Source organism: Salmo trutta, chromosome 3, assembly GCF_901001165.1.
Source record: "Salmo trutta chromosome 3, fSalTru1.1, whole genome shotgun sequence".
In the NCBI taxonomy this organism is placed as follows: Eukaryota; Metazoa; Chordata; class Actinopteri; order Salmoniformes; family Salmonidae; genus Salmo; species Salmo trutta.
Window position 1 is genome coordinate 54,599,225 of NC_042959.1, and position 27,902 is coordinate 54,627,126.

The window sequence follows — 27,902 nt, forward strand, 5'->3', positions numbered from 1 at the left end:
AGATTAGGGTGAGGGCAGTACCACTGTGTCATTCATAGTTCAAGCTTGAATGGTTGGCACACATTTCAATCCAGATTGCTAGGTTTAAGAAAATCAAGAATTTCTGTTTATAATTATCCCAAGTGCTTCATTATGTGAGTCTGAAAGCTTTCAGGGCTGGATTCTATCCGTATCGCGGAAGTATCGTGGACAATCTCAGAAAATGCGGGAACATTGTTTTTAAATTTAAATCGAGCTATAACGCGGATCTTCCACGATACTTCTGCGATACGGATTGAATCCAGCCCTGAGTGTGGGGTCTAAAAACATCCCACATATACAGCAGTGTATATCATTTATGGAAGTGAAATTTCAACTCCTGGTCTAAAACAGACTGAAGTGTCACCAGCAGGCTTTCAACATGGCTCTATTTGAAGGGATAATGTGATCATTCTGTCTGAAAAGAAAATAGAAAACTAAGAACCAGAGGCTGTTTTCCATCCACACACACACACACACACACACACACACACACACACACACACTTGCCGCCATCTGAGCCCTAGACTCTTTTTGCTCCAGTTTGCCAGTGTACGGTTTCCGCCTGGAGGACAAAAATGACAGAGGCAGATGGCTTCGTCTGCTGAGTATCTGGCATCTAAACAAGACTGGAACCTTACTAATCAAATGCTTGTAACTGCTACGAGAATGAATGGTACTGCATGTAGAATACGAAATAGACTCTATAAACTGGGTCGATCACACTAGTTAACAAGGGGAAATGGTTATGACTGGTCTCATAGTAACCAAATACTATGTATATTCCTGCTACTATCTAGAACCTAAAAGGATTCTTTGGTTGTTCCCATAGGAGAACCCTTTGAAGAACTCTTTTTGGTTCCAGGTTGAACCCTTTTGGGTTCTATGTAGAACCCTTTACACAGAGGGTTTTACCTGGAACCAAAAAGGGTTCTCCTATGGGGACAGCCAAAGAGCTCTTTTTAAACCCTTTTTTTCTAATAGTAGAAGTGTGATTACTGAGAATAAAACAGGCTGTTTAAAGAGACTGAATGTGTGAAGTAGTTGTAACTCGGGAAAGCTTGTGAATGAAACACACTCACTGAGAAGAGCCCATACAGGCTAAAATAGGTACAAGAATGCAAAGGTTCACACTGTGGATTTTAGGGGGTAATCACCACTTACGGAAGGACACACATTCACTTGGAAGAATTTGAATGTGAAGAGCAACATAAATGCACCTCTCCCTTCCCCTGTTCCCCAAACAGGCCAAGAGACCTACAGACTCACAGATGAATGTAAATGTGTAGAATGAATGGAGGTGTGAGTATGGCCTTTCAGATTCACAGTTTCAATTCAGCCCAGTGAGCGGGTATTGGGGGGCTCGGTTCCTTTCAGCACCGCTTCCTGCATCCTGCCCCCTTTGTGCCCGTGCCGAAAGTGCCAACCGAGGGGCGTTGGCTCCGTGCCAGGGGGCATTCTCTAGCAGGAGAAGGTGTGACTGGACTACTGATACGCCATTCGCCATTTTCAAGGGGACTTGAATACGCTCTCCCCCTCTAAGGTACTGTATGTTGGTACAAAGAGGTAGTTTATATAGCGAAGAGAGAGAGAAAGAGAGTACATTTAAGGAGAGGGTAAGGAGGATGACTGGTTGCCATGACGATCCAGCTGAGCCACACAAGAAGCAGATACAGTACCGACATGTCATTCCATCACACACACACACACACACACACACACACACACACACACACACACACACACACACACACACACAGAGCTCTCATGAGACTCTCTCGCGCTTAGTCTCTTTATTTCTCATTCTCAATGTCCTCTTACTCCCTCCTCTATCACGATGCTCCTTGAGTTTCTCCATCGCTCTAATTTATCACTGATTTACTACCTCTTCTTCTCTTCCTCCCACTATTCTTATGTCTCTCTCTCTCTCCCCTTCCGCTCTCCTGCTCTTTGCCAGCTGCCCCCAGGAGAGTGTAATCTTGTTTCCATTTAGCTGACTGACTTTGGTTTTGACATAGTTTAAATGGTGTCCTAAAACAGCAGTCCTAAAAACCCTACAATTTGACATGAAGATTTTGGTTGCAAGTTTTCTCAAGTGTTAAAATCAAACCGAAACAATCCAACTGAAATAAAGCCAGTAGAAACATTCATTAGACTTAAGTCGACCACATTGTGTTCCACCCTGAAACCTGTAATCCTACAATCCAAAATGGCTGTTTTGTTTGTTTTACCTTAAAAGGCTTGGTTCTTGCTAGGCTTGGTTCTCTCTCTCTCTGAGCTCCTCGTTTAAACACTCACGACTCCCACAGCTTTACCCTAACCAGTTACCCAGTGTAACCACAGAGCCTTCCCAACCCTACCCCATCATTAACTCAATCAAGGTTTACCACAACCTCCAATCGCCACCAAATACAGCCCTCTAACCCAGCGATACAATGGAATTACCCGAGCCTGAGCCACATTACAAAGCGCTCACAAATCCCCTCAATATTTACTTGATTAGGCTTGTAAAGGCTGCTCGACTGCCAATTCCCCCGGGATAGATACCCTAACCTGGCCAAGAGGAGGGGGGCACAGAGTGGGTTGGAAGGTAGAGGGGGGCACAGACGGGACACCCCCATACATACTGGGAGGCCCCCCACAGTGTTGTGGGGTGAGGTCGAAGGGGGATGAGGGTAAACGGGGGATAGGAAGGAAAGGGGCATGGGGTGGGGGGTACTGTACAAAGGGAAGGAGAACGAGGGATAATGAAAGGGTAATGGAGGGTAAATGGAGGGGAGGATCAGCAACATTAATCAGAGCCCAGCGTGACTGTCACAACATTGAGCAGTGTTTCCCCTACTTTTACAACTAGAGTCCCAGCCTAGTCAGCCCCCAAATAGATACTAAAATAATCAATTGAAACTCATTTAATAGGCAAATGAAGGTGTGGGAAGTCATTTAGGTGGGTGGCACCATGATTGGGAAAATGTTATCGGTAGAGGAAACAAATCTGTCAAACTATCACCCATATACCTCCTCTGGTAATACAAAACCCATTACCCTGCTGGGTAACACTTTACATGACACGGCCATAACCATGTCATAACAGCTGACATAACTTGTCATAACCTGTCTTAATATGGACATAACACTGTCATGACAAATATATTTAGATCTGTTGTGACATATACAGCATTATGTTATGGCTGGTTATGACACCTACATAAGAGTGTCAAAACTCACTCCATTACAGCATAGCCAACTTGTCAACAGTATTTTTATGTTATATAACATTTTCAGAAATTGTAATTTTGCACACATTGATGTCAGACATGCACCTACACCAATGCTCTGTTGCTGATGACTGGGATGATTTCAGGAGCAGGACAAGACACCCTCTTTTAACTGATGACTGATATAAGGGCATGCCAGGTCGCAGTTGTAAATGAGAACTTGTTCTCAACTAGCCTACCTGGTTAAATAAAGGTGAAATAAATAAAATATATATATATATATATATTTTAAATGTACATGCGATTCTGATGGTTATAATTCTTAGTCCAAGTAAAGTGACACAGTATAGTCATAATGCTTCATGACAGTGTCAAAAAGGGTATTTTCTTAGTCCAAGTAAAGTGACGCAGGATGGTCATCATTTCTCTTGACAGTGTCATAAAATGTATTTTCTACAAGTTCTTTAAAATACGATGAAAAAAAACATGACTGTAAAGAAATCATTACAAGAACAACGGATTTAAGAAACCAACTTTCAAACGAAAGGAAACTTCTTGGCAGGGAAAAACACATTTGAATAAATGTGGGTTTTGACACTCATAATATACGCTACATGACCAAAAGTATGTGGACACCTGCTCGTCGAACATCTCATTCCTGGGCATTAATATGGAGTTGATCCCCCTTTGCTGCTATAACAGCCTCCACTCTTCTGGGAATGCTTTCCACTAGATGTTGGAGCATTGCTGCGGGGACTTGCTTCCATTCAAGAGCATTAGTGAGGTCGGGCACTGATGTTGGGCGATTAGGCCTGGCTTGCAGTCGGTGTTCCAATTCATCCCAAAGGTTTTCGATGTGGTTAAGGTCAAGGCTCTGTGCAGGCCATTCAAGTTCTCCCACACCGATCTTGACAAACCAAAATGTTTTTACCCCCTTTTTCTCCCGAATTTCGTGCTATCCAACTGCGATCCAATTACAATCTTGTCTCATCGCTGCAACTCCCCAACGGGCTCGGGAGAGGCGAAGGTCGAGTCATGCGTCCTCTGAAACATGACCGGCCAAACCGCGCTTCTTAACACCTGCCGTTTAACCTGTAAGCCAGCTGCACCAATGCGTCGGAGGAAACACTGTTCAACTGACGACCGAAGTCAGCCTGCAGGTGCCCGGCCCGCCACAAGAAGTCACTGGAGCGTGATGTGCCATGTAAAGCCCCCCCCCCCCCCCCCCTGGCCAAACCCTCCCCTAACTCGGACGACGCTGGGCCAATTACGCACCGCCCTATGGGACTCCCAGTCACCAGGGTCTGTAGTAACGCCTCAAGCACTCCGGTGCAGTGCCTTAGACCGCTGCACTACTCGGGAGGCCTCGACCAACCATTTCTGTATGGACCTTGCTTTGTGCACGGGAGCACTGTCATGCTGAAACAGGAAAGGGCCTTCCCCAAACTGTTGCTGTAGCGTTAAGATTTCCTTTCATTGGAACTAAGGGTCCTAGCCCAAACCATGCAAAACAGCCCCAGACCATAATTCTTCCTCCACCAAACTTTACAGTTGGCACTATGCATTGGGGCAGGTAGTGTTCTCGTGGCATCCGCCAAACCCAGATTCTTTCGTCGGACTGCCAGATGGTTTATCACTCCAGAGAACGCGTTTCCACTGCTCCAGAGTCCAATGGCAGCGAGCTTTATATCACTCCAGCCGATGCTTGGTATTGTGATCTTAGGCTCGTGTGCGGCTGCTCGGCCATGGAAACCCATTTCATGAAGCTCCCAACCAACAGTCATTGTGCTGACGTTGCTTCCAGAAGCAGTTTGGAACTCGGTAGTGAGTGTTACTACCGAGGACAGACAATTTTTACGAGCTTCGTGCTTCAACACTCGGCGGTCCCGTTCTGTGTGCTTGTGTGGCATACCACTTCGTGTATGAGCCGTTGTTGCTCCTAGATGTTTCCACTTCACAATAACAGCACTTACAATTGACTGGGGCAGCTTTAGCAGGACAGAAATTTGCCGAACTGACTTGTTGGAAAGGTGGCATCTTATGACAATGCCACGTTGAAAGTCACTGAGCTCTTCAGTAAGACCATTCTACTGTCAATGTTTGTCTACGGAGATTGCATGGCTGTGGGCTGAATTGTATACACCTGTCAGCAACGGGTGTGGCAGAAATAGCCAAATCCACTAATTTGAAGGGGTGTCCACATACTTTTTATACATAGTGTATGTCATAGCATGCTTAAATATATGGCATGACAGTGTTATGACCATATTATGACAGGTTATGTCCGTGTCATAACAGGTTATGACGCTAGATGTCAAGTAAAGTGTTACCAATACTGTCCTCCCCATAGTGTGATAACAATGCCATGAACCCTAATTAGAAATATATGTAGTACACCTGCCCCATGTTCCATTTAACTGCTGTGTGTGTGTGTGTGTGTGCACGTGCACGTGTGTGTGTGTGTGTGCGTATACACACAGTATACTGTATGCACACACACACATGCACATATACACACATGCACATATACACACACACACACACTAACACACAAACACAGCTATGACTGTATACACACACACACACACACACACACAGTTAATTCAACCTGGCTCGTCCTGATCTGTTTCCATACTGGCAGGCAGGACGAGCTCTGACTCATTTTCTCTCTCGGTCCCTCCTACTCTCTCTTTTTTTTCTCTTTTTCTTTGCCATGTCTATCTCCATCCATCTCGCTCTCTTTCCCTCCTACACTCCATTTTACAGTGTTGTCCTCCAGCTATGGGGGAAATGATTACAAATGTTAGTTAGGATAGTAGAGAGAGGCAAACTATTGATAACGTGAGGTAGATCAAACATTCAAATTAGCCCCTTCATAACTGTTACAGAGTGTAACTAGTCTTACTAACCATATCCAAACCAACGCACACACGCGCACACACGTAGTATGCAAACGCTTACAGTACACACATACACAGCAGGACATGGCTTTTGTCGGTAAACCCCAGAAAGAGATTTTGAGGGCAGACACAACCAACTACTTGTAGGAGTGTGTTATAACAGAGGGCAGAGCCCTTTGCATTCATCCCACTGTAATTCAATTGGGCTGGTGTATGAATCAGCCTCAGTTCACCATTACACACAGACACACACAGACACTTGTGCCAGAGCTCCACTGACCCATATTGCCTCTTAGCCCAACCTGACAGAACTTGGACTGTCCCTCAGTGTAACACAGATCTTCACTGACTCAGTCCAACAGTCTCGTGGGACAGTGTCAGCTAATATGGACTTCTCACAGACATCAAAATCAATGTACTTAGTGCATTGTTTACTGTTTGGTTATGGTTTACTATCATCTCTTTAAGCCCACCAAAGACCTTGTCTTCTAAAAATGTAGTCATAGCCATTTACATTTGAGTCATTTATCAGATTCTCTTACGCAAAGTGACTTACAGGAGCAATTAGGGTTAAGTAACTTGCTCAAGGGCACATCAACAGACTTTTCAACTAATCGGCTCAGGGATTTTGAACCAGCGATCTTTCGTTTATTGGCCCAACGCTCTTAACCACTAGACTACCTGCAGCCACATTGCTGTAGTATCGTAGTTAAGTTTTATGGGAGTGATTTGAGATATTTCTCTTGGCTTGCCTACTCTATGGACTGATGCTCCAATGATTACAAACCAGTATAAAGGATAAGACCAATCTCTGCAAAGATCGGGCATCTGCCATCTCAATCACACACATCATCTCTGGCCATTAGGCCTGCTGGGAGATGACCTACTGCTTACCTGCCACGGGAAACTGTCAGAGTCAAGAGGTCAGCGTCAAGATCACTGAACAGTTTAACTGTATAGCCACACACTGATGAGAAACGGTGTGTCTGCAGGGGGAGGAGAACAGCGGGTCATTATGTCATGATTAGGGCCTTGAGTTGGGAGAGGTTCTATTGGGCTCATGGTAAAAGCAAAGCGCGTGTGTGTTTTTGTGTGTGTGTGTGTGTGTGCGTCCGTGTGTATGCGTACCTGCATGTGTGTGTGTGTGTGTGTGTCTCAACCTGAGCATATGTGCACACATACATTTGTGTGAGCTCTCCTGTTGTGTGAACATAATCACGTTGGCATGGCGACCCTGTCTGTTGGATTCATCTGCGCCAGCTCTCATTGCCATCATCATCTCCATCAGCGCCAGTCAGGAGGCGATGGCCATCCAGGGACTTGCTACCGCGCATACATTTGCATGCTAATCCACACAGACGTTTGCTCATTTCTGATCTCTCCCTGCCGATTGGTTCGTTCGGTGAGATACAGGATTAAGGGAAATAAATATCTTGGCATAGCTCTGCATAATGATCCGAGGGCTTTTATAACAATGGGTTGGATGAGTTTGGGGAGGAGGGGGTTTTTCCTTCTCATGTAACCGCGCTTACACGTTCTCCTCAGGGTGACCTCTATAAAGATCTGTTGGTCAGGTATCAATGCACCAGGATTGGGAACCTTGTAAAACACACAAAATCATACAGTCACTTTTTCACCAAACTTAATCAGTGTTTAATCTAGAAATACATGTTGCACATTGCAATACATGTTCATATAAAGTAATTGCCTTTTACAATGAAATGCTCACATTACTTTTGATATGATTCTCTTCTAATTTGTTAAAATACATTTTACTATTACTTAATCTGACCGCTGTTAATTGATAATCACTTAACCTTTTGGTAAAGCTATAGATTTTATATTGGTTGGTCTACTGCAGATTTTGAGAAGTACATAATGAAAATGTATGTTTGTTAATTAAGTAGAAACATGTGAAGTATGATATATACTGTACTGCACTATTACCACTATTATGAGTATACTTCACAGTAAATTTAAAATAATCTGACAATGACAAGATCAGAGATACACTGTATGTAATGCATCCCCTATACTGTGAACATATATCCAAAATGAAGTTGCTGGGGTATTTTGCTTTACTAAAATTACATTGGCCCATACAGTACTGTAATATATGCCATTTACGAAGGAGGTGACAACAGTGAGTCCACACATTTTTGTATGTGACCCCAGTGGGAATCAAACCGACCACCCTGGTGTTGAGTGGCATGCTCTTAACACTGTAACTGAGCCACACAGGACCACTACAATACATATATACAATACTGTAAAATGCAATATATGGTTACAATACAAGTGGAAGGTGTATGATCGTCATCTCCGTGTGTGTGTGTGTGTGTGTGTGTGTGTGTGTGTGTGTGTGTGTGTGTGTGTGTGTGTGTGTGTGTGTGTGTGTGTGTGTGTGTGTGTGTGTGTGTGTGTGTGTGTGTGTGTGTGTGATTGTGCACTACCACACCACAACCGGATGGTTGAAATTGATCTGGCAAAACAATGGAAGTTTCCTCATAAACGTCTCTGTAAAGCATCCAGGAACACGTGTTGCTTTCTATTCTCTAGTCTGAAATCACTGAGCTGCTTCATATGGGAGCCCAATTTTCATTTACATGGACGTGGGATTTTCCCTCTCTCTCTCTATCTCTCTCTGTCTCCCTCTCTCTCCGTCTCCCTCTTTCTTCCCTCCCCTCTCTCTCTCTCTGTCTCCCTCTTTCCCCCTCTCTCTCTCTTTCTCTCTCTCTCTCTCTCTTTCTCCATCTCCCTCTTTCTCCCCTCCTCTCTCTCTCTCTCGCTCACCGTGTGTGTGTGTGAGCGTGTGTGTGTGTGAGCGTGTGTGTGTGTGTGATGGGGAACTGTTTTCCATCTCATTCACTCATCAGGCTAGCTCATACTTTCTCAAAACATTGTCCAGAGTGTAGATATCTGTTATTGTAATGTAGACAGAGATAATGGGTTTTATTGGGTTCAATGTTTATCTCTGATATGTTAGTAAATTCGATTTCTTCCATCTGGATGCCTTGCCTATGATGTAAGGGCGTGATGGCTGTGTGTGTGTGTGTGTGTGTGTGTGTGTGTGTGAGAGTGCGCTCATTCCATCTCTCACCTGCAGAAGACCCCCATTCCGTCCAGTAGGTAGCACTGGCCTCCGTTGAAGCAGTAGCTGGGCAGTGTGTCGCAGGGGGAGCGGCAGGTTCCATTCTGCTTTACGTAGCCCTGGCGGCAGCCACCGGTCCCGTCTGAGCCATCCACGGGTAACGCTGGAGGTGCGGCCGCAGGGCCCTCTGGAGCAGCAGCTGCACCCCCACTGGGCAGCCTCTTGTCTGGGGTGAAGGAGCCGGAACCTGGGGGAGCCCTGGGCCTGGAGCGCGATGGAGGCCCGGCAGTTAGCCTCAAGTCGTCATCCCCATCCAAGGTCTCAGTAGTGGTGGTGTAGGAGTACTCATCAGGGGTGGGCGACGCACCCTCCTCGTATGGCGTGATGTAGTCGTAGTTGGTTGGCATGGCCCAGGAAGTGGGGTCGCCGCCCTGGAGCTCGTGGGCCAAAGAGGAGGGAGAGGGCGGGGCTAGGTCCAGGCCGCGGCCGCGAGAGGCGGGGTCGAAGAAGTCCACGGTGAGGACGTCCGGGCGAGAGGGGTTAGCGGCGGCAGGGGGAGGGGCAGTGGTGGTGGCCAGATTGGCTACTCCTTCTGTGAAGCGGCGGTCCAGGTCGACGTTGTTGTCTCTGGCGTTCAGCCACGGTGGGTCGGTGTGCTCCTCTTCATCCTCTTCCTCCTCCGTGCCACGGGGGTTGCTAGGCAGCAGGAACTCTGTCTCTGCTGAGTCGAGGCTGATCCTGGGCGGGTCCACCACCTCCTTCTCGGCTGGCAACACCCCTTCTCCCAGCATGCCGCTGCCCTGCTCCTCTTTGGAGCGGGGCATGCGGCCGGCCCTCTGGGTCACCGTGACGACGGGGCTGACTGAGCCGCTGACCCCGGTCACCTCGATAACGACATCATTCACTTTGGCCGCTTCCTCGACCTTACTGGGCAGGGATGTCACGTTGGCTGTGTCCAACTCAGTGACATTGGCCCCCAGAGTGTTCCCTGAAAACATACAACAAAACCATGTTGTCAGGGGTCAGGTCTCATAACCACACACAGCCATGAGTGAATATCCTTTTATCAATGTCCACTTAATGTCATTCATAATACAAAACACAGACACAACAACTAGACCTACTATAAGCGGCAGAGATACAGATGTAGGATCTTAATTTGAGCCAGTTTGCTACGGCATGAAAATAATCCTGCAGCAACAGGAAATGTGAATTATTATATGCATTGGAACATTAGAACATTTTTTGTAGTGGTTGATATATTTTTCATCAGGGCAAGTCAAGTCTGACATTTTTTAAGTGGAAATTACAAACCTTAGAAACCTTTTTAAACCTCAGATACACTACAAGTTTGCATTTCCTGCTGTGAGGGAAATTCTCAGCAACAAAAGAGTGATCAAATTAACATCCTACATCTGTAGTAAACAAACACCAACTGAACCAACTATCAGATGGCCAGTGACTTTCTTGCATTGAGGCTTCAGCCAAGAATCCACACACGAGTTGTGTCAATTGAATGACTGAACATATCGTGACTCAAGTCCCTAGTCATTGGGCGATATCTGTCTCCCAAGATGGCTCAGCAGTCCAGCATTACCCTGAGGCTAAAATGCAAAACAAATTAAACCAAGATGGACTGGCCATATACTTATCCACTGGTCAATTACATCAGCCAAGTGTAGCTCCTTATTCCTCTCCTAAAGCAGCTTTTGCGAACCCCATGGATTATGTGTAATAATTGACTAATGTACTTGAATGGCAAGGAGCTGGGATTAGGGATTATGGTTTGGGGTTTAGGGTCTCCGGGGGCTCCCTGTGGGAGGTGGAGTGATCTGGAGGGGAGACGGTCATATGGCATCTTCACCCTGCAGTCTCACAGAGAGCAGCGCTGAGAGAAACACAGGGAGACACATTACTTTAACCAGACACACATGTCGTTCAGTGAAAGAGTGTTGGATTTACTTGTCAGCAAGAGAGACCAACATGTTTTCTTCCACAGAAATGCCATCATCATATTTAATAAGCCCTATGCCATTTGTGACGTGGTGTCTAGGTTTCAGCGTGGTGTCCAAGAAAAACATTCACACCCACACAAACCAATATCTCATATCAAACAATATAACAATTTCTTCATTAAACGTGGTGTGTGACAACCAAATAACTCACAAAGCTTCAACAAAACCAGTTGCTGTTATACTAGCATTGTTTGTAGGAAATATACTGTAGGCCTATAGAGTATTACATTACTAAGCAGATAAAGGTTGCTAATGGGTAGCAGCCAGGTGGAATCCTGGGCTTATTTCTGCTGTAGTCAGAGAAACAGAGGCTTTTGAAATGAGGGTGAATTTTGGGTTAATCCATCCACCAGATACACTCATTCTGCTAGTCACACTGCTGTTAAAGACATCATCTGACATTCTGAGCAGCGTCGCTTCTACCAAAACCACTATGGACCGCCACGCTTACACACATATTCAGGGAATATACTTTAAAGGAATATACTGTACACGCACAGAGACGCACACACACACAGAGACGCACAGACACACACACACACACACACACACATTCCCTCAAGTGATGGACTTTACAGGGAACAGAACAGGCTAGCTGAGCAGGCTACTCAACAGACAGCTCCCTCCGACGGTAAAGAGACACTTTAGTCACACTTCTGTGTTTGTTCAGCGCTAACAATCACTCAGTCACTTTACGTCTTTTATAGTTGTATGCCTGGAAAACAAACAGAGACAGAAAGTAACGTTCCAAAGACAAGGTCTGTCTCATTGTTTCTGGCAAAATGGTCAAACAGTAACCTTGGCTGAGTCTGGGTTTCCTGTTGTTATCACCATCAACATCTATATCAGTATCATTCAAAGTATGGCCAGTGTAGTGGGCTAAAAGCCATAGAAATATTTTTGTGATGCACGGCTGTCATTTGTGTGCAGTATAAATGTCTAGATTTCATGGATGTCGGGTTTGTTAGGGTTATTAAGTCAGGAATACTGGAGTTGTACTACATTGGGCATCAACTCTTTCATCGAGTAAAACATTCCATACATGTGGTTCTCTCTTCTAAAAGGTCATATCATCACCATATAAGCAATGTCATATAATGGAGAATCATAGGCTGTCCAAAATTTGAATCTTCAAGCGATTACTTAAAGGTAAAAATAAATCATTTTCAAAGCATTCTTAAAACCTTTTACTGCAGTGGGCTAAATCAGGGTCACACAGAGTGTTTCTTGGTATTAAACAAATCTACTTTGAAACAAAAGTATACACCTCACGCACATGGTTATGGGCTTAAAGAAAAGAAGACACCTGTACAATGTCAGATATAGAGTTGAAATGTATTACATTTGAGTTGGCATCCCAATATAACACTTTATATACTGTACATCACAGAAGACTGAAATATAACAAAACCGTTTGACATAAACACCGGATTTTCAGCAGGTTTTTTGAAATAATGTTAATTAATTATGAAATTACAAAAAATATTAATAACATTCCACCCATGAGGCCACTAGGGGGCGATTTGGTTATTTGACTGCAGGAAAGGTTATTAATCACTTATCTACGTAGAGACACACTCTCTCTCTCTCCACCCCTTCTGTTTCTCTGTCTGTCTGTCTGTCTGTCTGTCTGTCTGTCTGTCTGTCTGTCTGTCTGTCTGTCTGTCTGTCTGTCTGTCTGTCTCTCTCTCTCTAGGGAGGACACCAGTGGTGCTCTTGAAGAGCCGCTCTATCGGAGGCAGCAGTGTGTCTGTCTGCCAGAGAGCTTTGCTGATTCTCTGAAGTGCGTTTCAACTAAAAATGCATCCTCACATAGTCTTGTTAGCCTAATTGGATTAACAAGGAGACTTTTGACAAGCCGCTGATTTCGCTGGGCACCACCGGCCAGGAGTAGGGTTGGAAAATTCCGTGAACTTTTAATACATTCCCTGGTTTTCCAGAAATCCTGGTTGGAGATTTCCGGATTCTGGGAATCGTCCAACCGGGATATCGGGAAAAACAGGGCATTTATTGAAAGTTCACTACATTTTGCAGCCGTAGCCTTCGATAGAGAACCACTGTGAACAGCAGACCCCTATCTCCCACTGGTACACAGCTATCTCCTCATCACCTGACCAAGCCACAAATAAAGGCTTTTGATTCAATAAAGAGAACTGAAGTTTAGTCATAGAGACTTCTGCTCACATGCAGGGAGAGTGGGCCTGCCCGTATATGTGCAGCTGTTTCTGAAGTCAAACTAGAACACATGAAGGCACTTACACCATTCTTGGAGTTACTTGAGTTGAGGTTTCCAATGAAAGACTTGTATACACCAGAGACAAATAGCAGTCTCATTCTCTCTAAACAATGTGAAGACACTGATTTGATTTATCCAGTTGCAAGGCAAGACTATTAATACCAGTCTAAAAATACTTCATATTGCATTTGAGACTGTTTATGATCAAGCAAAGTCTTAGGAGATCAGAGAATAGAAAACCTGCATGTGTTATCTTAAAAACAAAGCTGAAAATGCAGTGTAATTTAAAGCATAAGTTGAGGTAGGCCTACAGATGCTAAACGTTTGTGTAAATCATGGATAGATGTCAAAAGGAGACTTGTGTGAGATAGAGGAAGGTGACTTACCTATTCAGTATGAGTAACCATACATCCTGAACACCAACCCAATCCCAGCCAACAAGCTACACTGTGCCCACTATGACACAGAGCCTGTCCAACAAAATGGACATTAGATCCACAGGTCCAGCAGGGTGGCAGCCTGGCATGATGCCACAATGGCCTGAATGGGGATTGCCAGGGTAGGGTCAGATCCCTGTTTAGACCTGGTCTTCTCACCGTCCCTGGTCTCCACTGCTGATTGTCCCCCTGGCCCAGATGGAATGAGGCTCACGGGGGCCACAGCGGACCCCCGGCCAAGGGCTGTTGGAGAGCAGTGTGTGGCGGCCTGGGAGGGGGGGGATAAAGTGGTCTTTGTGCTCCCCTTTCAGACGGGACAGTCAGACAGTGTTACATAAGGAACCCCCTCACCCCTTAAAGGGTATTCTGAGGTGTTTGTGGGGTATGGGGGGGGGGGGGGGGGTAATGAGAGGTATTTGGCATTGCCAGGGACAACAGGGTTGGGGTTGGCTAGCTGCCGAATCTTTTGTTTCCTGGTTAGTTGGGATGCGTTGCCTACCTCCAAATGAAACGGGGGATTGTGATTGGCTATGACAGACAGTAAAGAGGACGGGGATTGGTTGTGACAGATAGATTTTAGCTCCCAGGCAGTGTCTGCTGACCCAGACAGAAGGATATAGGGGTGAAGGGTCAGAGGTAAGGGTGGCCAGAGCAGTGAGATAAAGTACAGCACAGCTGGCTGTAGCTGCAAATAAATATATCTGTTTATATGTCTCTGGGAAAGGGAGGGAGGGAGGGAGGGAGGGAGGGAGGGAGGGAGGGAGGGAAAGAGAGAAAGCAGTTGAGAGAGAGAAATGGAGAGATAGAGCGGAGGGAGACTCTAGGAGAGTAAGCGAGAGAGAGTATGGAGATGCCAAGAGTAAGAGAGTGTGAGATAGGAGGATGGTGTAGTGAAACAGATGAGCAGACGAAATGGCAGTTAGGTGCGCATAAGAGAGAAAGAGAGATGAACAGCAAAGGATGATAGTCAAGTGGAAAGGATTATGAGGTTGTGTGTGAGAGTGAGTCTGACTGATCACTCGTTTCCATTGATTTTATTGTGAGCTCCCTCTAAACAATCCTCAAGAGAGGACCTTCATACTGTATATAAACACACACACACACACACACACATATGCGCGCGTAACACACACACACGCACGCACGCACACTATATAACCATTATGAATAATGCATTAAACATTTTCTCTTTATTCAATACTACTCAATAATATCTATGAAAGTGGATACGCATGGGTCTGCATTCAGCCTTAATTGAATACCCCTGCATTGATTTCCACCTACCACTCTGCCACTCTCTCCATCTCTCTCTCTCCTTCTCTCTCTCTATCCCTTCGTCCCTCCATCACATAAAACCTTTCATTTCTGTGCTCAACAGGTGGCAGGCTGGAGGAGGGATGGGTTGCCATGGCAACAGTCTTGCCCTCACTGTGCAGAGAGAGAGTTGATGCAGCGTTGCTAACCTAACAGATCTGCCCACAAACACACGCATGCACGCACACACTACAAGGACAAAACGCTAATACTCACCTTTTCAGACATAAATATTAAGTGCGTAAGAACAAAGGGTGTGTGTGTGCAGGTGTGTGGTTTAAAGAACACTTGCTATTTGTGTGTGTGTGTGTGCGTGGTCGTGTGTGTGTGTGTGTGTGCACCTGGTCGTGTGTGTGCGTGTGTGTTATCAAAATGCAGAACAGAGAGCCTGTCCTCTCTAAGCATGCCCCTCCAGAGTCCATACTCCATACACTACTCCTTTAGCTTCCTGCTTCCCCCTGATTGGTTCAAGTCAGTGGTTCCCAACCAGAGGTACTAGGACCCCTGGGGTACTTGGCCTATCCATAGGGGGTACTTGAGACTCATGATACCATAAAATGCCCATGAGGGGGTACCACAGGGGTACTCCGGGCAGAGCTAAACTCAGTTGGTGGTATACAGTAACCGAAAAAGGTTGGGGAACCACTGATTTAAGTGATTAGCCTAATTAAAAATCAGGGATTCGATAAACTCCCAGCTTTCAAAGGCATCCAGGGATCACACAGACCACATGAATCCAGCTATCAGTAAGATCATTATCCCTTCTTTCTCTTTCATTTGTTCTTCCTTGGACTGGTTCAGCTGAATGTGTGGTGGATTTCTTTATTAATATAATAATATTTGGCATTTGGCAGATGCTTTTATTCAAAGTGACTTACAGTCATGCATTTTACATATGGGTGGTCCAGGGAATTGAACCCACAACCCTGGCGGTGCAAGCGCCATGCTCTACCAACTGAGCTACAGAGGACCACCTCTTTGACAGGGGGAGGTAGGGGAATGACTGCTAAAAGGACAGGGCTCAACGATGGAAGCCGTCTCGGTGATGTAATACGCTCCACTCTCATTGCACCGAACGGTTGGCTTTGTGGAGGAGACTAGATGTGCGCTGACATGAACTCGCTGACACGCACACAGACTACTAGAACACAAAGATACACACTTATTCTTAACACTATCACAACCTATGGGAATGCTCACACACACTTTTAAATGGCTGGCCAGGTCAAGCCAACCAACACAGATGTTAATGGTCCCCCTGCTGGCAACTGGAGGCAGAACCTTGGAGCAGGGAGGTGCAGGTGGTAGGACAGAGAGAACGGGATAACACTATTTTGTCTTCTTCTCTGCTTCTCCCCATGCTTCTCCTCCTCTGATGAGATGCAAAGTCACCCCACAATCCCCCTGAAGCAACACCGAGAGGAACTGCTTGGGAAGGAGGGTGTGCCTAAAGCGGGTTTCATGTTACACATGCAGAGGCGTCTTCGCGCTGAGCAAGCCATTGTTTGAGATGGAGGGAGGTGGAGTGCAGAGATTCTACCAAGCAGCATGTGAGGTGCTGGGGGTTGAGGTCATCCACCCAAGGTTCTAATGATTTCAGCTCTCCATTGGTGATGTGTCCAACCTAGCCGTGAACAGAGCTCATTGTATGACTAATGTGAAATGAGTAATGTATACTACTGGGACTAGAGAAAGGAGGGTTGGGACTACACCCATTGGCAGGTGTTTTCTAATGAGCAGACCAATGTAAGAAGGATATGTAGGTGGGCTGTTTTAGCATGTGGCATATCTAACCTGGGTCACATTTGCCATTCCACAGAGCACATACCACAGTGGCATCATACAGAACACACACAGAGAGAGAGAGCGACGTGCACCATTTCTCCAATTAACTTTAAATTGATTTTAAAATGACTGTTATGATCAAAATGTGTGTTTTTTCCTAAACTGCTATAAAAAAAAAGGCTGGGAGGGATTTGGCTTGCAGATTAACACACTGCGCTTCAAACATAATCTGTCCACGGCAGATGTGTGTCAGCAGGCCAGAGGAGAGCAGAGGAAAGGAGGGAGAGGCAGGCAGGAGGGAGAGGCAGGCAGGAGGGAGAGGCAGGCAGGCAGGGAGGTCCATCATTCCCAGAGTCCATCACCGTGTTGGCCCCAGGGACATAAATCCTGGAAATGTGGCTGAGCCTTGACTACTATTACCCCCTCCATCACCCGTTCAAACCCGCTCACACAGCCGTCATTCTGAGTGGGGGAGGGGAGGTGCCCTACAGCGCTCACTACTACCCCCTAACCATCTCTTCACTTCACTGTGGAAGACTGAAAATGCCACCAAGAAGAGGAGCCCTGACATGTAATTAACTGTCATTGTTAGGGACACCATTCTTTGGTCACCACAGTGTTCACAGTAGAAGGAGCAGGTGGTGCCACTGCCACAGCCCACCGGTGAAGCAAGGAAATGAGGATGATGATGGAGGGCTCACCCTCCCTACAGGAGTATTAAAAGCCTAGTTCACACATTTTGTGGAACTAATGTTTTAAATAGTATTTTAATCAGATGGTGCTGCACCCTCAGCCCCCCTACTTTCCCGCAGCTATGAGTGTATATATTTGGCATGGCTGACGTTATATTAAATATTCACCCATTTAATCAGGGCATTTTGACATTGTTTGAGCACGTCTTGGCGCATTGGTACCGTCTTCAGTGCCCTGTTGCTGGGCGGTGATGGGCATGAACGGATCCTCTTTTTGCCGGTTGGACAATAGCGCACCAACCCGGACCAGTCTCCAGGGCCGACACAGACGTTGTTTTATACTGACATATGGATAAATAAATACAGCCTAACATCCCATCCTTCCGCAGACTACATTGCCTGTAAGTAAAGTACCAATTCACGCTCCCATTCCTACAACCACTTGATATCATCCTCCCATCCAAGCAGAAGTGGCCAAACATAAAATCTAATGGTAATGGCGACCGAGTAAGGACATTTAAATAAATGAATCGACTAAATTAGGTAGCCTATATCCCCCTGATGTCACATTGATTATATCCCTGGGCTATTCATAGCCAACGACATTATTAATATGTAAGAAGTGCTGTGATTCAGCATGAGACAAATGAGGAAAGAGAGTTTTCAGTGTCTTTTCATGTTTTCTATAAAAGCCAAGGCGCGCTGTATCAGAATGTCTGTTCAGATTGGTTGATGAATAATGCAACAGGGACCCCGACCGTAATCCTGCCTTTGTGTCGGCTGGCTCCATCATTGCCATAGTGACAGCAGCAGCCTCGGGGGAGCAATTTTACTGCATCGGCTCGCCACTATTACCCCGTAACACCGATACAGAGAGTGGGTCATTGCTGAAAGGCAATTGTGCCATCCGGCTCTACAAAAACCAATACAACTTCCATGCAATTGCCTCTCTTCGGAATTGACCCATTGCCCGACAATATCCCAACCATCATGTCATCTCATAACCCAAATAAAATATTGGTTTGCGTCCTGGGAAAAGATAGCCTACGGTGCACTGCTCAATGACACTATTCTGAGAGTGAGCGCAAGACCCTTTGTTGGACTGACTCTCTGTGCAAGTGTGCTTTGTCACTGGTTTCACGGTGGTCAGCCTATCATACACATCCGAGGGGAAACAAAGAGACAGCCCATGTGAGTAAAAACGTATATGAGTTCTTACCATGTACAAAGAAGGGAATCAAGTGCAGAACCAGAATGCTTGACAGCATCATTTGCCTCCAGCATCCCGAGCAAAACCTCGCTTCCTTTCCGTTCATGTCTGCGTGGGATAATGGCCAGAAAATCTGATGAAAATCCCTCTGAAAATGAAGTGTTCAAAATAGAAATAATCCGAATAGTAAATCTTTTGATTTGATTTGTGCCCCCTATCCACGTTAGACTCCCGCCTCCCTGCGCTTCCCCATAGTAACTTCGTCTTGAGTGGTGTGCTCGTATTTACTTCTCCCGCTTCTTCAATTAACCACAGTTCAATCGTTCAAGGCCCCGTCGCCACCGAATATCGGCCAGACGGAGACCTCGCACAGCCACGGATGGACGTTCCGTACTGGAGCGGAGTTGAGCGCAAGCGAAAGCTGCGGCTCCGTTTGTTTTTGATTAGAGCGATGGCAGTTCACCATAGGACGACTGGCAACGCTCCGCGGAATGTGATGCTATCGGCACTGCTCTCACCATATGGGAAGGAGAAAGGATTGTTGCTGCCCCCCTCCTCCAGTCTCCTACTCCTCCTCTTCCCAAGGCTTTATTCCTTTCAATAATTTGGACCAATTTGCTATTCAACTGAGACTATTGGATCTTGCCAGTGCACACACTCAGCTCGGCATTTCAGCAGCATTTTAAACCCAATTTATCAACGGAGACTTAAAATAAAAATAATAATAATTCTGCGTGAGTGCGCAGGCGTATGCTTATTTTCCACTGTCAAATGTTTCAAGCATTTCCCTGAAGAGATTGACGCCTGGGCCAAATGTTTCAATAAATCAAGTTAAATCAAGTTAAATATAAATCATGGCACTGTTCAAACTGTGTTCAAACTCCTATTCGGTGCATGGGCCACATGCCACATAACAGTTGGATGAGAGGGAGATTTAAAGTAAAGTAGTGTTTTAATGCTTTAGAAACAACATGTTTTGTTTAATTGTTTGTTCAGATAAAGAAACAAACAGCAGAGAGGGGGCGGGGTGTGAGAGACATTGGGATGCAGTGATGAATGCATGAGGGCCCAGGGTACTGCGGTGGGGGTCCCATACATTGTTTCACAAGCTACCAGCTCTCACAGTCTCAGGTCAGAATTAGGTTACATGTTCATCCATGTTTGTCAAACGAGAAATTTCGAAGTTCTTCCAAACGTGAAATTTCAAGGTTTAGGCATTAACTCTGGATTTTTACGGTTAGGGTTCAGTTTAGGCATTAACTCTGGATTTTTACGGTTAGGGTTCAGTTCAGGCATTAACTCTGGATTTTTACGGTTAGGGTTAAGTTTAGGCATTAACTCTGGATTTTTACGGTTATGGTTCAGTTTAGGCATTAACTCTGGATTTTTACGGTTAGGGTTAAGTTTAGGCATTAACTCTGGATTTTTACGGTTAGGGTTCAGTTTGATTAGGAACCCTACTCGGCCCAAAACAAAGAAATACAAAAACATAGAAAAAGAAACATAGAACGCCCACCCCAGTCACACCCTGGCCTAACCAAAATAGAGAGCAAAACCCTCTCTATGGCCAGGGCGTGACAGTACCCCCCCCCCCAAAGGTGCGGACTCCAGCCGCAAAACCTGACTCTAAAGGGGAGGGTCCGGGTGGGCCCTCCTTACGGTGGCGGCTCTGGTGCGGGACGTGGACCCCACTCCACTTTCGGCTTGGCCCACTTAGATGGCTCCCCTAGAGCGTGATCTCCTGCCGCCGACCACGGACTGGGGACCCTCGCAGCGGGCCCCGGACGGCGGGCGACTCTGGCTGCGCCCCGGCCGGCGGGCGACTCTGGCTGCGCCCCGGCCGGCGGGCGACTCTGGCTGCGGCTCCGGACAGGGGGGCGGCTCTGGCGGCTCCGGACTGGCGGGCGGCTCTGGCGGCTCCGGACTGGCGGGCGGCTCTGGCGGCTCCGGACTGGCGGGCGGCTCTGGCGGCTCCGGACTGGCTCTGGGCGCAGGCACAGGACTCACCAGGCTGGGGAGACATGCAGGAGGCCTGGCTCTGGGCGCAGGCACAGGACTCACCAGGCTGGGAAGACATGCAGGTGGCCTGGTTCTGGGCGCAGGCACAGGATTCACCAGGCTGGGGAGACATGCAGGAGACCTGGCTCTGGGTGCCGGCACAGGATTCACCAGGCTGGGGAGACATGCAGGAGGCCTGGCTCTGGGCGCAGGCACAGGATTCACCAGGCTGGGGAGACATGCAGGAGGCCTGGCTCTGGGAGCAGGCACAGGACTCACCAGGCTGGGGAGACATGCAGGAGGCCTGGCTCTGGGCGCAGGCACAGGATTCACCAGGCTGGGGAGACATGCAGGAGGCCTGGCTCTGGGAGCAGGCACAGGATAGACCGAGTCCTGGAGATGCACTGGAGGTCTGGAGCGCACGGCCTGCACAACCCGTCCTGGCTCGATGCCCACTCTAGCATGGCACTTGCAGGGGGCTGGCCTATAGTGCACCGGGCTATGTGCACGCACTGGAGACACCGTGCGCTTCACAGCATAACACGGTGCCTGACCAGTACCACGCTGCTTCCGGTAAGCACGGGGAGCTGGCTCAGGTCTCCAACCTGACTCTGCCACACTCCCCGTGTGCATTTTTTGGGGGGGGCTGCCTCTCGGGCTTCCTTGCCAGCCGTGTTCCCTCATACCGTTGCCGTTGGTCCTTCTTTCCTGCTGCCTCCGCTCTTCTGAGTGCCTCTACCTGTTCCCATGGGAGGCGATCCCTTCCGACCAGGATCTCTTCCCAAGTGTAGGATCCCTTGCCGTCCAGGATATCCTCCCATATCCAGTCCTTTCTCTCCCTGGCCCAGGATCCGTGCTCCTCCTGGGCACGCTGCTTGGTCCTTCTTTGGTGGGATCTTCTGTCACGATCGTCTAAAGGAGTAGATCAAGGCGCAGCGTGCTTAGAGTTCCACATGTTTAATAAATATGAAACTCACCAAACAATACAAATGAAAACGAAGCGTGACGTTCTGGGCTGCTCACAGGCAGCTACACAAATACAAGATCCCACAAAGCACAGGTGGGAAAAGGCTGCCTAAGTATGATTCCTAATCAGAGACAACGATAGACAGCTGCCTCTGATTAGGAACCCTACTCGGCCCAAAACAAAGAAATACAAAAACATAGAAAAAGGAACATAGAATGCCCACCCCAGTCACACCCTGGCCTAACCAAAATAGAGAACAAAACCCTCTCTATGGCCAGGGCGTGACAGGTTAGGGTTCAGTTTAGGCATTAACTGGATTTTTACAGTTAGGGTTCAGTTTAGGCATTAAATCCAAATTCTTAAAATTAGGCATTAACTCTGAAGGGATAGGCTTAAAACAATAATATCAAAAACAACTTTCTATTGCTGGATTCCAACATGCAACCTTTGGAATCAGAGGCAGATGCCTGAAGCTACTTAACCGTGCTCACTGTTGCCCCTAGTGGGCGTTTTACACTTCATTCGACGTTCTCAGACATGGATGGACTTAGAATACTGACTTGTATCACGGGTGACCTGGCTGGCCACAAGACCATGGAGGATGACCATGGAGGAAGAGGGGAAGTAGCCCCGGCAGCAGGCTTTTATGTTGTGTGTGTGTGTGTGTGTGTGTGTGTGTGTGTGTGTGTGTGTGTGTGTGTGTGTGTGTGTGTGTGTTACAAGTTAATACAAAATAAAAAATGTTTTGGAAAATGCTACATTTGTTAAATTCATTGTGAAAGGTAAGTCAAGTAGAAATGCAGTGTGAAACAAATGAATAATTGACTGTCCTATTTCAAATTAGACTATTCAACGTTTTCACATAGGCAGGGTTCAGCTAAATTAAGGATGGTACTCACACATCCTACCTCTCCAATACACCTGACCTGACCTGAGGATGATCGCTTTGCTTTCCTGTGAGGGCTTTGTGTGTGTTTGTGTGTGTATATGTGCGCGCTTGCGCCCAGCAGATTGCCTCAAGCTGTCTGCAGCCCCCCTGCCTACCAATACACCTCTTTGGGGGAACGAACGAACAGACAGACAGACAGACAGACAGACAGACAGACAGACAGACAGACAGACAGTACAATACAGTACAGTACAGTACAGTACAGTACCCTCAGACAAAGGGCTGGTGGCCACTCATTCTCCCCTCAATGGACTTTGCTGAGATCTTCAAATCATGTATCAGAACTATCCTTCACCAACTGTTCTCATAGTTTGCAGTCTCCGTGCTTTTTAAACACATTAGAGACTTTGTTACTATCCTCTATGTTCTGAGTGACTGTGTATATAAAACATTTTTAGATAGGGTGGATTAAGTCAGAGCGACTTGACTTTCACTACCCCCTCTACTCACACGATTACCCCCTTTATTTGCATTTAAGAAATGCACCCACCCGGAGCTGAATCAGCCATTTGGCTTTGTGCGAGTCAGGTTGATTGGTTAGAAGAGGGGATTCCCCCAATGCCCAAATAGACCCCCCTAAACCACCTCACCCCAGATCTGTCTCTGGGCGTCATATACTCATTTTGGGGTTAATGCCTCTTACAGCTTTCATGTCTGCTCTAGTCAGGGCTGTTGTTATGACAGTCTTACCAATCGGTTTAATTTTGAACACGGGGCCGTCAACAACATTGGGATTAGACAAAAATCCTCACTCTCCTCTCCCCAAAAATATGACTGACCCCCCCCCCCCCCCACCTCAGGGGAACAATTATTATCCGGTTGTGGTGACACAGGGGTACTGGGTGCAGGCACGCACACAACAACAAAACAAACAATGTAACAATTAGGCAGTTTCTCAGACACCCTGGGGCAAGACTGAGGTCATCGTAGGTCAGACTAGAAAGGTGGGAGGTTCAAAGGTCATACCTACCCATCTAACCGAAAAAGACGGGGACATAATGGATTTTCCCCTCTGATTCCCGTTTTCTTCAATGTTCTAGGAGCACCTCCCTTCAGCTCTGTTGTTGGAATGTTCTCAGAATGTTCCTGAAGCTATTGTAGATTAGACCGTTATCCCTAACCTCTATCTCAGAAACACTGCAAGATGTTTGCTGTGTGGGTAACATATCCTGTGTCAGGTATGAACATGATAAAGTAAGATTGGAAAAGAGTTTAACAGATGACCCCATTCAATGACCAACATCACTGTATATACTTACTAATAATATCTCATTATGGTTTCATTATTACAGCTGTGTGGCAGATAGTGCTAATGAGGCCAGACAATGACCGTTCAGACTGCTTCTCTTCTGAATTCCAGCTATACATGCCCAGTGAAAACGCTCACGTGGGAGTTTGAGACAGAGGGAGAGACTGTGTGGAGGGCGGGAGGTGTCTGTGTGTGTGTCTGAGTGTGCACCTACTCGTAGTTGTGTGTGTGGTGTGGCATGAGGTCTTTATTAATGAATTGGAGGCGAGTCTCAGTGGTTCTTTTTCTCATGCGGCTTACATTTCTTCCTGGATGAGAGTGCATAGTAACATGCATGGTACTTCTGGTTGTGACATGGATACGAGTCATACAATGCATATTCGGATGGACAGACATGCACAGATTGTATTTTACAGATCCATGTTCCAGATGTATTTTACAATCCACTTCCAGTCCAGTTAAATCGCATACTGCTACAGTCTTCCCTTTTTCTCCATCCCTCTTTGTCCTCCTCCTCCCTCCTCCCACCTACTCCTTCTTTCCGTCGCCGTCTGAGCAGTGCTGCTATTCCTAGTGGCGGGTTGGGCTTTGGGGAACACAAGCTGACGTGCTGCTAACCAGAGCAGAACTAAACTGTTTGTGCACCCCCTTTTAAACCAACCTCCCGTCCCCCAAAAAACCCTCCCCCTTCACTTAAACCCCAAGCGTAGCATCATCCAAACCATCGTCCCCTCCTCCATACGTACTGTACATAAGCTTCAGCCTCACCCGTTCCAATCACCCCCCCCTCCCCTCTCCCTCTCTCTGCACCCAGTGCACCCAGCAGCAACATTTTCCTCATCCTTCTCTCTCTCGCACGCTCTCTCTCTTTCTTCCTCCCTCCGGCAGAAAAGCTTCAATAATTTGCAAGAGCATTTGTTACTATGTACATAGCCAAGGCTAACCACCCACTCACAGGCTCCAGAAACTAAGATGGGAGTATACAAGAATGGTCTAATACACAGATGGAAACCCACACACACACACACGCACACGCACACGCACGCACACACACACACACACACACACACACACATTAACAAACTGACTTCTCTTTTTTTCTTTGTTAACCAGACATTCCCTGGACCAGTTTTCCTCTCTGCAAATTTACCAGTGTCAAAATAAAGCACAGCCCGGCACGTGTCAATATTTGATCGCCTCTCGTACGTCAATTCCAGTAAACCATTGAGATCAATTTAGCAACATTGGCTCCAATGAGACTGGTGGATGTTAGGCCTCATGGAAATGGCACAAGGCTGATGTCGGCATGAACCAGTTAGCCGAGGCCAATGACCAGTATGAGAGTGAGAGAGACTGGCTACTCATGATTCCACCATTCATAATTCTACAGACTCCATGTTGACATAGTAAGTCAGTAAATACAAGGTTCATGAATAAACAAGGCATGACAGTGTCATCAACAGCAAAGTGGGGCCTGCTGAAGCGTTGGCGTGGGGGGTCTGGGCAGAGAGAACAATGAGAGGTAAGTAAGTCCAACACAACACACACTTTGATAGTATCAAGCTGCATTTTTGTACTTTCATTATATCGCATAGTCAAAGTGGGCCGTGGATATAGAGGATATAGAGGACAATCCCAGCCAATGTAGCCTACTGTCGAGCCACTGAGGATTTCTTCTTGCATAATTTGAAGTTTGAGACAGTAGCAGACAAAATGGATGCAGGTAATGAGGGAGATGGAGCGAAACGGAATGTTTATGTATCCGTCGCCCAGGACGCAATGAAGCGTGGGAACGCAGGTAATAATAGCTTGTGTGTGTGTGTGTGTGTGTGTGTGTGTGTGTGTGTGTGTGTGTGTGTGTGTGTGTGTGTGTGTGTGTGTGTGTGTGTGTGTGTGTGTGTGGGGATAGAGAGAGAGAGAGCTCTATTGTCATTGTCCCCTCATGTGTTCACAGCTAATGCGTTCTCATCAAATACCCAGCAGAAAGATGACAGAACTGCAGGAATCCATGCGGGGGCTGCCAGAGTTGCTTTGCCCATTAGAAAGCACTGAAACCTCTTGTCTACAGCACTTTTACAGCCTATGACTGGGATAATTAGCTAAGTACTGCTCAGCAATGGCTTTCACTCAATCAGTCGAGCGGAAGAACAGAATCGGAGCAATTGAAAGGAACATTTGGTAGTCCTGTGTACAACTAAAAGCATGGTAAGTGAGGCTGATTGTGTGTGTGTGTGTGTGTGTGTGATGCTACTTTATGCATGAGTCATCCATTGCCAGTGTTTACATTGCATCTGTACAACTGAATGGTATCTAAATGGGATTTCAGGGTAGTTCACACTGGCCTTTTTCAGTGTCATTTACAGGTCAAAGGTTACTTCATAGGGGAGAAGGGAGAGATGGGCGACTGCAGTATAAAGACGGCCATGTTTTTTAAAAGCTTGTTTGACCATTTCCCTCCAAAAAATACAGTAGATATTGAGTAATAACTGAGAATTGTTGGGCAATACTACCGTAAGTTAATATGGTCTGATACCTGCATTGGAGTAATTAAAACAATGAGATGAGAATGTCTGTGAGGAGAGAGGGATGGTGGGTGAAGGAGAGGAGAGATAAGGAGAAGTTTGCCTACGTCGCTCCTTTCCCCATCACCCCCTCTGGCAGTGTGAACCGCTGCCCTACTTTAACATCCTCCATCTTTAATAAACCCCTCGTTCACATCCCCCTCAGCGCTTACAGTATGAGACATCAACCTGTCAGACACGAGCACAACACACACACACACACACACACGCACAACACTTGTATTAGCGCAAAAGCTGATGTGTGGTGAAGTCTCTTGCACAAAATGGCTGCCGTGCACCACATACTCTAAGTGGATGCTATGTAGTGGATGGAGTTAACCATACAGAATGTGAAGTGCTTGATGCATGGTGAAAGCGCTGTTTCAATGCAGTCCATGATTATTATCATTATAGCACTAACCAGTGTGACAGACTGCCCATGGCGCTACTTGCTCTGGTGCTCTACAGTGAAAAAATGTCGCCATGGCAACATCCTCCGACAAAGGGCAAGAACCCTCTGTGCGTCAGATAGAGATGGAACCTACCTGTTATACAGGCACAGGCGTACGCACACACACACACACTTTTGAAACACACACACGCTGCTAAAAAAACCAGATGTTGCTCACACAGGCTGGCATTATTTGCTTCATCCGTCCCTACATTTGCATTGCGCTGGTAATATGTTTTCAATGGCACAGAGCATCTATTGCGTCCACATAGAAAACTGGGAAATGACGCCTAGGTTTGTATGCATTATGGTAAGGAAATGTTTGGGAGGACACTTTTCTCCTCTTCTCAATACCCTATTCATAGACCTGTTTAAGGCCTGTCAACACAAATCACTTCATATTCATGAATCTGTTTATGGATGATACTTATGAATTTGTTTATGTTTACAGCCACTAAATCAAGCACATAGAGCTGGACTGTCGGTCCAAAGGGAAGGATGAAATTGACACACTATTGACATTACTAGTAAGCAAGACAGCTGGGCTGATGCTAAAAACAGTTTGAAACAATAGCAGCATGTTAGTCTACTTCAATTACTAAGGGTACTTCATCTGTTGCCTAAGCAACCAAAGAGAGGAACAGGAAGACGGGACTACAAAGAGAGCGGAGAGGAAAAAGAAAATGTAAAAAAATCAAGGTGAAGGTAAAATGAGGAGAATGACATAAAGGGGGGGAATCCGAGGAGAGAAAGGGACTGTGAAGTAGAGCTATGCTTCAGTTGTGAAGAGTAACGCTCATCGGTGGTGGCAGAA

At 46.5% G+C, this 27,902-nt stretch overlaps 1 protein-coding gene across 10 annotated transcripts in view; it reads right to left on the bottom strand.

Annotated features, from left to right (window-relative positions):
- The window catches only part of LOC115179134 (chondroitin sulfate proteoglycan 5), a 29,296-nt gene extending 9,710 nt beyond the window's left edge, over positions 1 to 19,586 (bottom strand). For 4 of the 10 annotated variants that reach the window (XM_029740447.1, XM_029740431.1, XM_029740439.1 and 1 more), the window contains exons 1-2: positions 18,923 to 19,580; positions 9,234 to 10,212 (exon numbers count right to left, since the gene is read on the bottom strand). In XM_029740447.1, the coding sequence (XP_029596307.1) occupies positions 9,234 to 10,212; positions 18,923 to 19,019 (1,076 nt within the window). In that variant the 5' untranslated portion in view covers positions 19,020 to 19,580. Of the gene's footprint in view, positions 1 to 9,233; positions 10,213 to 13,861; positions 14,195 to 18,922 lie in introns of those variants that run through there. The other 6 variants (XM_029740486.1, XM_029740476.1, XM_029740465.1 and 3 more) reach the window with 5 other exon arrangements.
- Between the last annotated feature and the right edge of the window lie 8,316 nt (positions 19,587 to 27,902).